The sequence below is a fragment of the Haemaphysalis longicornis genome, unplaced genomic scaffold (genome assembly GCF_048455015.1).
Source record: "Haemaphysalis longicornis isolate Haplotype H1 unplaced genomic scaffold, Haemaphysalis longicornis Haplotype H1 scaffold_8, whole genome shotgun sequence".
In the NCBI taxonomy this organism is placed as follows: Eukaryota; Metazoa; Arthropoda; class Arachnida; order Ixodida; family Ixodidae; genus Haemaphysalis; species Haemaphysalis longicornis.
Genome location: NW_027526445.1, coordinates 140,210,232 through 140,222,913, shown reverse-complemented (window position 1 = coordinate 140,222,913; position 12,682 = coordinate 140,210,232). Strand labels below are relative to the sequence as shown.

Genomic DNA, 12,682 nt, shown 5'->3' with positions numbered 1-12,682 from the left:
GCTTGACTGGCCGACGAAGGGGCGCAGACCCTCGCCAAGCCCAATCACTTGAGGCTTTTTGTCTGTGCCCCGGGCATGTGTAGCACGTTTGATGTCGAAGAAAGAAAGAAAACACAGGATGAAGGATAAACGGAGAATACTTGAGCCATTTGAGGTTTGGGGATGATATAGTCTTGCTCAGTGAGAGTGCAGAACACATGCAAAGAATGCGTGAGAAACTACAGTCAGAAAGCACGGCCGTGGGGCTCAAAATAAATACGAATAAATCTAAAGTAATAAGGAGTAAGCAGGCGAAGAATTTCTCTTCCAGCTTAGGAACCGAAGCGTTAGAGTAAGCTACAGAATATGAATACCTCAGACAGATGGTTAGTCCTGAACCCCAACCACGAAAGAGAAATCCGGCACACAATAGGTATGGGCTGGGGAGCATTGGGCAGGTACTCCCAATAATGAAGAGTAAACTACCTCTGTCACTCAAAACAAAAAATCTACAACCAGCGCATACTGCCCGTAACGACATACGGAGCTGAAACTTGGCGCCTTACTAAACAACTAGAGTGCAAACTTAGGTCGGCTCAACTGGTCATGGAACTAATAATGTTAGGAATAACATCCAGGGACAAGAAACGAGCAACCTGGATAAGAGAACAAACTAAAGTTGACCATATCATAGTTCAAATAAAAAAAAAAGAAATGGACTTGGGCTGGCCATGTAGTGAGACGAAGTGGCAACCGGTGGAAAATTAGGTTAAAAGGGTGGCTACAAGGGATGGCTCCCGAAGAATGGGACTGCCGATAACACGATTGAGGGACGAAATACGGAACTTCGGGGATAAACACTGGACTCGATGAGCGCAGGACAGGAGCGGTTGAAGGTCAATGGGAGACACCTTCGTCCAGCTGTGGAACTGAGCAGGCTGATGATGGTGTTTATTATTTAGAAGGGTAATAGATTACTAGATTTTTTCGTCTTTCACTTCCACGGCACAGCATAATCACATAGAAAACTGCAGTGGAAACATTTTGGACCTGTGTTTTTCGAATTTTGATGATATTAGTGTGTCACACTCTGCTTGTCCTTTTGTTAGACCTGACAGATTTCATCCTCCTCTTTCTATTTCCTGTTCCCTTCCCACAATGCTCCACCATTCCGTAAGTTCCTGCAACACGCAACCTCGCTACGCTTTCGCCCGGGGAGATTACGTTGGGCTGTATGATTACTTTTCTGCTGCCCCTTGGTCGACAGTCATTGACGAAACTGATGTCAATGAACAAGTTGACCATTTTACTGAGATTGTACTTTTGGGTATGAAGAAATACATCCCGCAATATTTACCAAAGACGTTCAAATTCCCACACTGGTTTTCTTCTGAATTGCGGGATGCCCTTAAACTCAAAGAACGTGCGCACAGAAAGATGAAGCGCTCTGGTGCGAACCCGTTCGCTCAGGAGTTTCGGCGCCTACGTGCCTTATGCAAAATATTGCACAAGCGTGATCATGCTTCGTACCTGGTGTCAGTAGAAGCTAAAGCAACCCATCAACCGGGAGCCTTCTGGAAGTACATTCATTCAAGATCTAGTACAACTAAAGAATCTATTCGTTTACTAGACTCCAACGGCAATGAGGTTGCGGAGGTGGCCGACTGCTTTGCTCGTCAGTTTTCTTCTTTTTTTGGAATTAGCGGTGGCAGTGATAACAGTAGCGCCCCTTGTCACCAGGGTGGTAACTCTGGTTGTTTCCAACTGGATGAGAACATCGTGCGGACCAGTATCAAGCGGCTAAAGCCCTCGCTTTCTTGTGGACCAGATGGTATTCCTGCCGCCATTCTAAAAACATATGCAAACATATTCGTTCCTGTGTTGACTTCAATGTTTAATAACTGTCTCCGGTCTGGCACGTTCCCTCGCTCATGGAAAATCTCTCGAGTATTCCCTGTATTCAAGTCAGGCCCAAAAACTGACGCCATAAACTATAGGCCAGTCTCGCTCCTTGGTTCTTCCTCTAAAATATTCGAGTTATCTCTTCATATGGTCTTGTCTTTCTCACTTAAACACGTCCTCATTCCTAATCAACATGGCTTTATGCGTGGTCATTCAACTTCCACAAACCTCGCGTGCTTCATGGAGCAGGCCGTCCCAGCAATCGTTGGTAGAAGCCAGCTTGATGTGGTCTACTGTGACATGAGCAAGGCCTTTGATGTAGTCAACCACTCGTTATTGCTTGCCAAGCTCATTCTGTTAGATGTCCACGCTTCTTTGGTGGGTCTTATACGTTGCTATCTCCAGCAGCGATATTGCTATGTAAGTGTTAACGGTCAAACTTCATTTAGGTACAAAGCAACCAGTAGTGTACCCCAGGGATCTGTTCTGGGTCCCCTTCTTTTCTCCATTTTCATTAACGATGTTGCTTCTGTAATTCACAATTCTTCTTTTTTGTTGTATGCTGATGATATGAAAATCTTTAGAGAAGTGCGTAATATTCATGACTGTAATTATCTTCAGGCTGATATTGCGTCATTCCATCGTTGGTGCACCAAAAACGACCTAATTTTGAACCCCTCAAAAACGAAAGTTGTCTCCTATAGTAGAAAAACTCAACAGCTGCAATACTCTTATAAAATTGCAAGCACTGCATTGCCGAGGGTGACTGAAATTCGAGACTTGGGAGTACTATTTGATTCTTCTCTGACTTTCTCTTCCCACGTTACACAAATTACCCGTCGCTCTCTTCGATGTCTGGGTGCTGTTTGCAGATATTCTAGAGAGTTTAAAGGTCCTCTTATTTTCTTCAAGTTGTATTCGGCTCTCTGCTTACCTCTTCTCGAATACGGCTCTGTTGTTTGGAATGGAACTTGCAGGTCCAATAGTGACCGTATCGAAAGAGTTCAAAATAAGTTCCTTTCTATCTTTAGGCACCGTTTCCGTCATGTACAAGAAGACGCTAACGGCAGCGTGCGTTTTCTGAAAAGTCTTCCTTCCCTTCGGTGTCGACGAATGCGAGCTGATATTATCTTTCTTTATAGACTTCTTCATGGGGATATTTTGTGTGACGACTTGGTTACACTTATCAATGTCAACTTGCCGAACAAACTTTTCCGAACATTTCGAACTTTTAGAACGGATGCTTGAAGTAGAAGACGCTCGTCCATCTGCATAATACAATGTGCATATAATGAATATTCTGATCGTCTTGATATATTCCAGAGCTCTTTTTCTTTGTTCTCAAACGACTTGAAAACTGTTGTAGCTTAAGTGCCTTTATGTCATTGCAAATTTATGTGCCGTATTTATTTTAGGCAAATCACGTTCTTGTTTGTTTGTTTTTCACATTTCCTGGTTTTGCGTTGCTTGAATTTCTGTAGGTTTGAGTGCCAGTGCTTGTAATGCTGAGCTTCTTTCAAAGTTGAAACTTCCGAACATTTTGTTATGAAACATTCCTTTTATGCGTATAGCTTATCTCTGTCATGTTCAGTGAGTATTTTCTGTTTTTCACGTGCCTTGAACATTTTGCTGTCCGAGTGTCATGGCTTGCAACGCTAGGTCTCCTGTTTCTTTTCTTTTCTTTTTTTCTTTTTTTTTGCTGTTTTCCTTTATGAGATTACTGTAACTATCTTTACTTTATTGTTTCTTTCATGCATACGGTTTTGGGTGTTGTGTTGTCTTGATTTTAGTTTGTTTTTATGTATGTTTTGTATATGGTGTACCAGTACCAAGACCCTAGGGTTGTTCCTAGGCACCGAAAATAAAGGTTGATTGATTGATTGATTGATTGATTATTATTATTATTGTTGTTGTTGTTGTAAAGACTTTCTTCTTTCCACTTACCTTTCTGTATAGTTACGCTTATTGTAAGCTCTCTTCTTGCAATGGATTAGACATTACAGTTTCTATTGATTGCGTAATGTTGGCTAAATTACACTACTGTATTTTTATTCTTCTTTGCATCTGTTGTAGTTTCTTTTTATTTTTTATGCTCACTGACTGTTCATTTGCCAGCTGTTGATGTATTTCACTGCTGTCTTATACCTTTTCTGTGCGCCAGCACAAATTGATTGTGTAATGTCGTTTCGATTGCACTATTTTATTTCTAATATTGTTTGCCATTTTTTTAGTTTATTTTTGCTCACTGAATGTTTATTAGCAAATAGGTAATGTAGTACAGTGCTGCAATTTCCCCTCTAAGTGCTCAAGCACGAGAGCTTCCGCTGTTCCTGCGCACTATAATAAACATTTATTTATTTATTTATTTATTTATTTATTTATTTATTTATTTATTTATTTATTTATTTATTTATTTATTTATTTATTGGTTAATTGATTGATTGATTGACTGATTGATTGATTGATTGATTATTATTATTTGGGTGGCGTATTCCCATGTTCGTCGTTTCGAGGGCAAAGATTGATGTGAACAGGAGGGACCCTTGTGGCCAAACATGGACGAATGTCAAAGCTATAGTGGAAGTTCGAACATCTAGATGTAAAATGCAAGGACTCAACTGTCCTTACTGGTTACAAAAACTGAATGTTAAAGTGAAGTTTTATATCGCTTGGGGAAAAGAAAATCCGGCTGTCTTTTGTACGCAAGAAACCCCACCTCCGCAATCCCATGCACATGTGTCAAAAAGCCCGGTTGAAGAGGAGTTAGAAGTAAGGGGTGAGATATTGGCGGTGTGTATGTCTCTCGAAGCAAAGGGTGTGCGCAGCGACCCGCTGCGTAAAACACAGGTGAAGCGATAAAGGTGGTGGTGGTGCTGGCGGAGCAGCTTCAGCGTGGCAGTAGCAAGCACTGGCCGCACGCACAGGCCGCACGTTACCTCCAAATGGCAGGCAGGCGCCGCGTCATACGTACTCCGGACAAACAGACAGCTCACGATCAATGACACCGTGAGCAGGAACGAGAAGGAGCTTGTCTACGCCGTCCGATTCTGTGGCCCGTTACAGCTTCGTTGGTGAACACCCCACACCGTTTGCATGGGCACATTTCCTTTTCTAGTGGGATGCTGTACAACATGCTGTAACAAATTTTCTTCAATAGTTACAGGCAATTTTATTTCTTTGTTAGACGTGGAGAAAAATACGCAATATTATGCGTAAAATGCTACAATCCAGGCCTACTTCCTTACAGAGACAGTGGTGAATGGGAATTAAATTTCAAAAATTTTGTTTTAGCTTAATTGGGAAAGTTTTCAATATATTTATTATATTTATTTTCGTATTGGAAGCGTCAGTGCACGGTCCTTTGGAGTGATTTTAAAATAGCACATGTGCTTTTCAGTAGGTCGAGAGGGTACGGTATAACCTGTTGCATTTCTTGGCAGGTTACCGCAAGTGTAACTCTTAAGTCTTCCCGCGTAGTGCGGCCAAGTCTTGATGATTGCGTAGAGGACGGCACCGGGGCTCTCGGTGCATGTGGCGTCCCGGTGACCGTGAAGCTGGTAGTTGGGACTGATGTAACCCTACGAACAAAGCAGAGCAGAAAGATTGTTATCAAATTACAAAAAAAATATATTCACCTCCCTCTCTACTCCCAACAGATGACAATAATTGGTGAGGCGAGCACCTGAACAGCTAGGTATTCTAAAGAAATTCTTTAGACTTTCATGACTTTCAGAAAGTAAACCTCAATATTATATATTTATTCATAAGACGCGGCAGGTCAAGAAAACGACACAAGCAGGAGTGCAAGTGTTTCAAAGCAAAGACACGTGACCTAATACGAAATATTACAGGCGTGGGAAAATAACATTCGCACATGCAACACACAAAGACACCAGATCAAAGTCACACTTCCCAAAAATTCTCAATACATTTTAATACGTTTATAAATTCAAATAGCTGATGTGGCAGTTTGTTCCAATCTGTTATTGCGGGAGAAAGAAAACAAGTGTTGGAAATTGTTAGTATGGGCAAATGCAGGATTAAATTGTGAAAGTGATAACGTCTTGTAGGACACGACAATAACGGTGCGAGGACGTTTGACACTTCTAGGATACTTTTCGTGCTAGATAGTTACAAAAAAAATTTTAGACTTGCTATTTAAACTGCAAATTGCTCTTTAAACTGCAATTTTAAACTGCAACGATCTTCAACCATTTTTAAAAACGACATGCATTAAAATTCCGCAAAAAATTAACCTGCAGGCGATAGGCTGCGAAGGCGCCTAGGTACTGCCGCTTATGGATTACCTGGTCACGTTAAAGACTGCATCGATCTTCACCTTTCTTTTAGCAGCATTTGCAATGTAAAAGCACCAGACACACCGAAAACGGTGAATAACTTCCACAGGTGAGTGCTCACCGATTACTCTTTTGCAGCAGTTGTCCGTTCGTTCGGAAACAACTATATGCTTATTCTTTCAAGTTCAGCGTCTTCTTACGTTCGCCTCAAGTCTAAAGATCCCTAAAGGGAAATTCTGTGAAGCCTGTTTGCGGTGGAATTGTATATTTTAATTCAATTATTATTGATTTTGTTGTGTTCAATAATATCGATAATAATGCAATAATGTTTATTATAATAATTCGATAAACTGAATAATAATATTCAATTTATGGAAGGCCGACCGTGGTTCGTTCCTCAGTGATGAGGAATGAGGGAAAAACGGCATGCGCTATTCGCAGTCGCTGCACCAATTACGATTTGGGTACCATGTCATGCAATATGTCTGCACACAATCTCAGCCTTCAAAATTTTTATTTTCAAATATTTGTCGGTTCACATCGACGTTTAGTTGATTAGCGCACAAGCTGGGCCGGATTACAATGCTATCAGATCAATTCCGACATGAAGCTTTGCATCATACCGGCAGACGGGCACACCGTCAGAGAGGTAGGTGAGAAGAAAACATATTTCGAACACCCTCTTACTGTTCAAATACTTGTAATACGGATGAAAAAACTCTGATCGTGGGTTAACCATTGGAGTTTCGGAAGGGAAATAGCGTATGTTTACAACTCACTTAAATTTGTCTTCAGCAAAACCTTGAGCGAGGGGAAACTAATGAAACAACGAGAAGGGGTACGGTGCAAGATATATTATTACGTGACGACTCAGCTTGCAAAACAAACATGTACTCGTCGTTTTAATTAAGTCGCGAAACTGATGCCTCTGAGACCGTTGGCGGCAGCGCCACCCGGCGGAAGAGAAAAGAAGCTGCCCGCGTGCCGGTCTCTCGGAGGTGTTGGTATCTTTTCGGCTACTTGTCGGGCCTTCTCGGCGGCTTCCGTAACCGATCGTCTGCTCGTTGTCTGCTCGCCGCGGCTTCCGTGCGAGAGCCTTTGCGCTCGCCCCAGTGTTTTTACGTAATTTAGGCATGTCTTTTGAATCTGTAACAGTCAAAAGAAGCTATAAAACACTAAATCAAAGGAAATATGTGCCGCGGTAGCCGTTGAGCACTCACGCAAGTGATATTTTATGCTTGAGCAAGGAAAACAATCAGGCGGCACAAATGCCTTACTGAGTGCAAATTGTAACGACTGACAAGAATACGTGACATTACTTTTTCTTCCCTGTGATCCTAAACGGATGAATGCGTGCTATGCAGCCGTCCCCGGCTGAAAATGATGCTACTTGCAGCCAGCATTTCTCTGAGTGAGCGTTGCGCGAAAGCGTACTTTCAGGAGCTTGGAGGGGAAGTACAACTGAATGTCCGAGAGGTGCGCGCTCGCAAACGATGCACTGCCGTCGATTTTATCGCTGGTTACAGCCCCCCAGCTACTGTGTCCAAGCAGCGGCAAAAACAAAGCGTCCGCTGCCGGAAGAACATCCCGACATACAAGGAAAGTAGCCCAGTTTCTGGAATGGATTAAACTAGCGGCGAGTACGCTGATATTTCTACGTCGTAGATGTCGTTGCACTTAGCAGCCGAGACAAAGCAATGTTGACAAAGTTACTGTCGGGGTCCAATGTTCAAAAGAGCTGCGCGCATGTCGAAATGAATTTAGGACGCTGTCGCAGCTGTTTAAACAATGAATAAATTACGCTTTAATATCACGTTGTACTCACAAAAAACAACGTTGTTGTACACGCATGCCGCAGGTGCCTGCGAACCACCTTGCTTCGGCGGTTCGCAGTCGTTGGACGCTGCCACAAGATGTCCTTTCAATCAAAGGTCTACTAGGGGCCTTAAGGTCTACGCGCGGCGCCACGGCGTCACCCACTCTATTTTACACATTTTTAGGCTGCTGTGTCCACACCTAAAAATTGGCCGCGTATCTGCTTCTTTCGTTGCAAATGTCGTCAAAAGACGATAGTCTTTATCGACTTTTGCCAAGTAAATGCCTCCCTTCGCTTTACCGCTCACCTCTTGTTCCTCTTGCGTCGCGCTCCTCCCAAGGTAAAGACACCAAAGGTTTGCTTAAATCATTTTAAATTTCCCGCGTTCCACTGCTCCAAACCGGGTGTGTCGATGCGAACGCTGCCGTACGGCGAAGATGCGCGTTAATCGAGGCACCCTACTTCAACGTTTATAGAACCGCGTTTCCCTACTCCACGTGCGTTGCAAGCAGAAAGTGGAAACTATCTAGTGGAACCTTGCGTAACTGTTGCCGGTTGATTTCTTAAAATGGCGCCAGAAGCTATAGTGGCGCTGGCGACAGCAGGCGACGGCGGAGTGAATTCTTTTTCTGCAGTTGATGAAGTATTTAATATCGCAAAAGTCACGCATGTTTGAATTTTTATAAAGGAACACTGCAAATATCACTTCTGTATTGATTTGTTGTCTCATATTTGCGTAATGTCTTGTTCTTCTTCAACAATGTTGACAAGTATGAACATTACACCGGACCAAGACAGGTAGATTTAGCTGTGACTATATAAGACTATTGCGCAAGCATTCTTTTGCTTTGGCCGGGTGGATGAATCGAGTCACAGACAGACAGACGGACAGACAGACATACAGACAGACCAAAATTTCTGGGTTTAAGGAGCCCAAGAAAGACTATCGTCTTTAAAAGTGTATCTTACACCTCGAGGGGGTTTCAGAAAAGCAAACACAGGACATCCGCCAATGGAGTGTTCATCACAAAACTGAAACATGTTGACTTTATTTTTTGCGAAGTGAAGTTTACAGTCAGTTTACACAGTTGTCGCCACCCCGGATAATGTGGTTTTTGCGTGTTGGAAACTCCTTACTAATAAAACTGGGCTCACACTATATTTTAGACGCGCATGACTCGTGAGTGACAAAAAAATTTACGTGTCAAATGATATGGTACCTGCACAGCTGTATGAAGGGCGTTTTCCCTGCGTTCTCAACTACAGTAATAAATGTTATGCATCAAATGCTGCTTTGAGGCATTGGGAGTGGCACACGCAACTGGAAATACGTCACGATAGTGGACTTGAATGGCAAGAAAACCTAAAATACCAGTTGCACTATTCTGGGTTATTTTGAATACCCGTGCATCTTTTTGCTACGAAGCAGTATATATATAACCCCCCAATTTTCATTCTGGTGAAGCCTGTTTACGGGGCGCCGCTCTGCGGCTTTCCACGCCACCTCTTTCACGACTGTTATTTCCCTGGCCACCAACGATGCACCTTTCACACGTTGCGCATTCAGCTGACAACGGCGGTAGCGCAGTGATCAAATGATTGCAGAGAATTAACATGTGCGCGAATGAGCATAAAAATGACCGAAAGCCGCCACCGTTGTTGCCGCTAAAATTCCACATCGCACAGTAGCTGGGAATCCTTCCGGTTGAAGAACAACTTGGTCGGTTGGAACGCCGGCGTGAGCCCATTATACTTCGCTTCGCGCTTCGTCGTGTCTATGTTGTTGTTCTCTTCTCTGTCCTCGTGTTAATTCGCGCTTCCCTCCAATGCAATGTATTACCAACTCGCCCAAACTTCCGCTCTTGCAAGTTATATAATGCTCCTTAAGCTTGAAACGTTTTCCAAGCGACATTTTCACCGGTGTATTTCCTAAGTATGCGCCCATCAATGGTTGTCGGTTTATGCGTGGCCGGGTTGGGCACCGGTGTAGGGAGAGTGACGTGAACGCCAAGCTCGGCTTCATGCCGCTACGGATGGCATATCCGTTGTTCTGGGGGGATTATTAAACATGGAAGTTTGGTTGCTCAATGCACCCTGTTAGCTGTGCTACATAATCGAGAGCTTTGGGTCTGGATTGGTGTGTAGCACGTCAGTAAGATTCCTGAAGGGGGATGCGAACCTGACAGCCACGTGTTGGTCCGCTAGAATAAAGCTCGAGGCTTTCCAGGTTTTAACTCTCTATGGGACGGATGCATATGTAGTTCGCTTGGAGGAAGAAGAGGAAGTTCAACTCGGGCAGAAACGCGAATGGGCACGAAAACAACAAAAAGTCGCTGCCGCCACTGTTTCCGCCTTAAGTTTCAACTCGTCGAGTAGCTACGATCCCCTACCACTTGAGCAGCAACTGGCCCGCTTGGAATGCCAACGGGAGCTAATATTAATATTACTCTCTCAGTTTAAAGGGCTTTCAGAGCGACGTTTTATGCGGTGTCTTTCACCTCTAAGCGCCTGCACGTCACTGCTTTCCGGTTTATGCGTGCAGGGTTTAAGAGTGGAGGGAAGGGGGGGGGGGTGCACAGCAGCTCTAGAATTCATGCCCTTACTTATGACATGCCCATTGTGCTGCCGGACGTCAGGCGGCCCAGTGGGACCTGTCCGTTGAACTTACTAGTCGAGCGGATTGGGTTGGTGTGTTACACAAGCAGTAAGACGGCTACGACGCCGGTAGGCAACAGGCAGCATAGATAGAACAAACCGCAGAAAGTGAAGAGAGACAAACATGGGCTCTGACTAATAAATGGTTATTCTTGAAAGAAAGAATATTTATGGGGGAGGAAAACCAGCATAGTTATCTCTGTGCGCATTCCGGCACGCGAAAAACAGTTCAAGCAGGCTGTGAAAGCGCGCATCTAACACGGACGCGGTCTTTAGGTGAAACATGAACCTCTGATGTTTCTCCAAAAAAGCTATCTCTTTATCGAGCAGGGCCACGGACGGTGCGCTTATGACGACCCTCTGCTATGAATGAAGAGTGCCTCGCGTATCTCACTAGTGTGCTGGCCTGTGTGTAGCGCCACGTTGCGGCGTGCATTCAAATACCCGGGATCGTAAAACTGCGCCACATTTTCAACGTATGTAAAAACTGATAAAAATAAGGAAAATGACCTAGGGCCTTCATGTATTTGTGTCTAGAGGTGAAGCCGACTTTTTCGAGATCGTTTGAAGCTCGGTCTTTGTAAAATGGCATTGAGTGTTGCACAGTGAAACAGGTCCATCTAAGGAGGGAGTACGATTATAGAACGTGGCTCTAACTCTTGTTTTATTGCAATTATTCCAGAACAAATTATATGACAACCAGCCGCTAAGACGACTCTGACAGTACGCCGAGTTTCATTTATTTTTCAAAATTGCAGATTTCACAGTGAAGTTTTAAATGTTGTGGAATTCGCGTCTGCTATCAATACATGGGCTGCTACAGGAAATAAACGGACACCCCCCATATTTCGCCTCCCGAATATTATCGCTCACGTCCAGGCTCGGCACCACAGCTTTGCTGGCCATCCTTCTTCACAGAGTGGAAAGGCACTGAATGTTTTGCAAAAGTAACGCAAATCATGCCTAACTTTTCTTCTGTTTCGAACTAAGATGCGTGACAGTCCGGTTTGTTCTCCAGCGCATACCGCTCGTTTAACACCCTTGGGGGCACCAAAACAATATGTTTAACGCGTTCTTTGAAGATGCAATTCGTTGTTGTAATAAAGACGCTTACCTTGCGTTTCCGCTCCGCCTTTAAGAGTTTGCGTGGTGGTAGTGGGGTGGTAAAACGGTGCATGGAAAGGGACACCGTTAATCGTAAAAGGAGGATGGGGCGAAATACCTCAGTTTTTTGTCACGCTTGCGTTGACAACGCAGAACGGACGCCAGAATTATATCGATAGCACAGCGAAAGGTCATCACAGCGGCTGCGATAAACAACAACCAGTCTAAAATAGGTGATGATTGGCCTGGCCAAGTTTGATGCGCAGACCCGTTCCGCTAACACAACCGTTTCTTCTCTCTAGAATGCCTCTTGATTAAATTCGAGTGAAATCGGCTAGAGATAAACCCTGCTCACCTTGCTTTCGCGTATCAATACTCCCATCAAGTGCAGCGACATAAGGCTTACCTGCTTCACGCCGCAATCGATGAGCCTTTGTAAAGCGTCCAGCATCTTGTCGCTTGGTGTCGCGTTCCTGTAATCCCCTGTTAAGGCTATGCCAATGCTGCCGCTGTTGTGGCCTAGCGTGTGGGTGCCTTCCACGCCGAAACCACGTCCTTCGTAGACACGACCGTCACCGCCGACCACGAAGTTGTACCCAATGTCCGCCCACTCTGCAACGGTGGTTGACATCGGAATGCTTGACGCTGTTTCAATTCAGGGTGAAGTGCGAGCAAGTAACATCAGGAGGCACACAGCTTTAGGGAGCAACTCAGTGTTTGATCAAGCTTGGCAACCACTGATATACGTGTTCGGAACATTAGGGTTGTAACTGGCAACAAGACCAAAAGATTGCAGCTTACGAAAGAACACTAACGTAACAAGGTAGAATGGCGAGTTGGGCTAGTTAGTGAATTTCATGGCGAAACCTTCAGAAAGCGCAACACTGAAAGCGGGACACAAACGAATGAACCACAGGACGAGCGCTTC

At 44.2% G+C, this 12,682-nt stretch overlaps 1 protein-coding gene across 1 annotated transcript in view; it reads right to left on the bottom strand.

Moving 5' to 3' along the window:
* Positions 1-5,182: 5,182 nt before the first annotated feature.
* Positions 5,183-12,682, bottom strand: part of LOC144150119 (uncharacterized) — a 34,829-nt gene continuing 27,329 nt past the window's right edge. Inside the window, exons 13-14 of the mRNA XM_077681942.1 lie at positions 12,161-12,366; positions 5,183-5,459 (exon numbers count right to left, since the gene is read on the bottom strand). Of these exons, the coding sequence (XP_077538068.1) occupies positions 5,208-5,459; positions 12,161-12,366 (458 nt within the window). The 3' untranslated portion in view covers positions 5,183-5,207. The remainder of the gene's footprint in view (positions 5,460-12,160; positions 12,367-12,682) is intronic.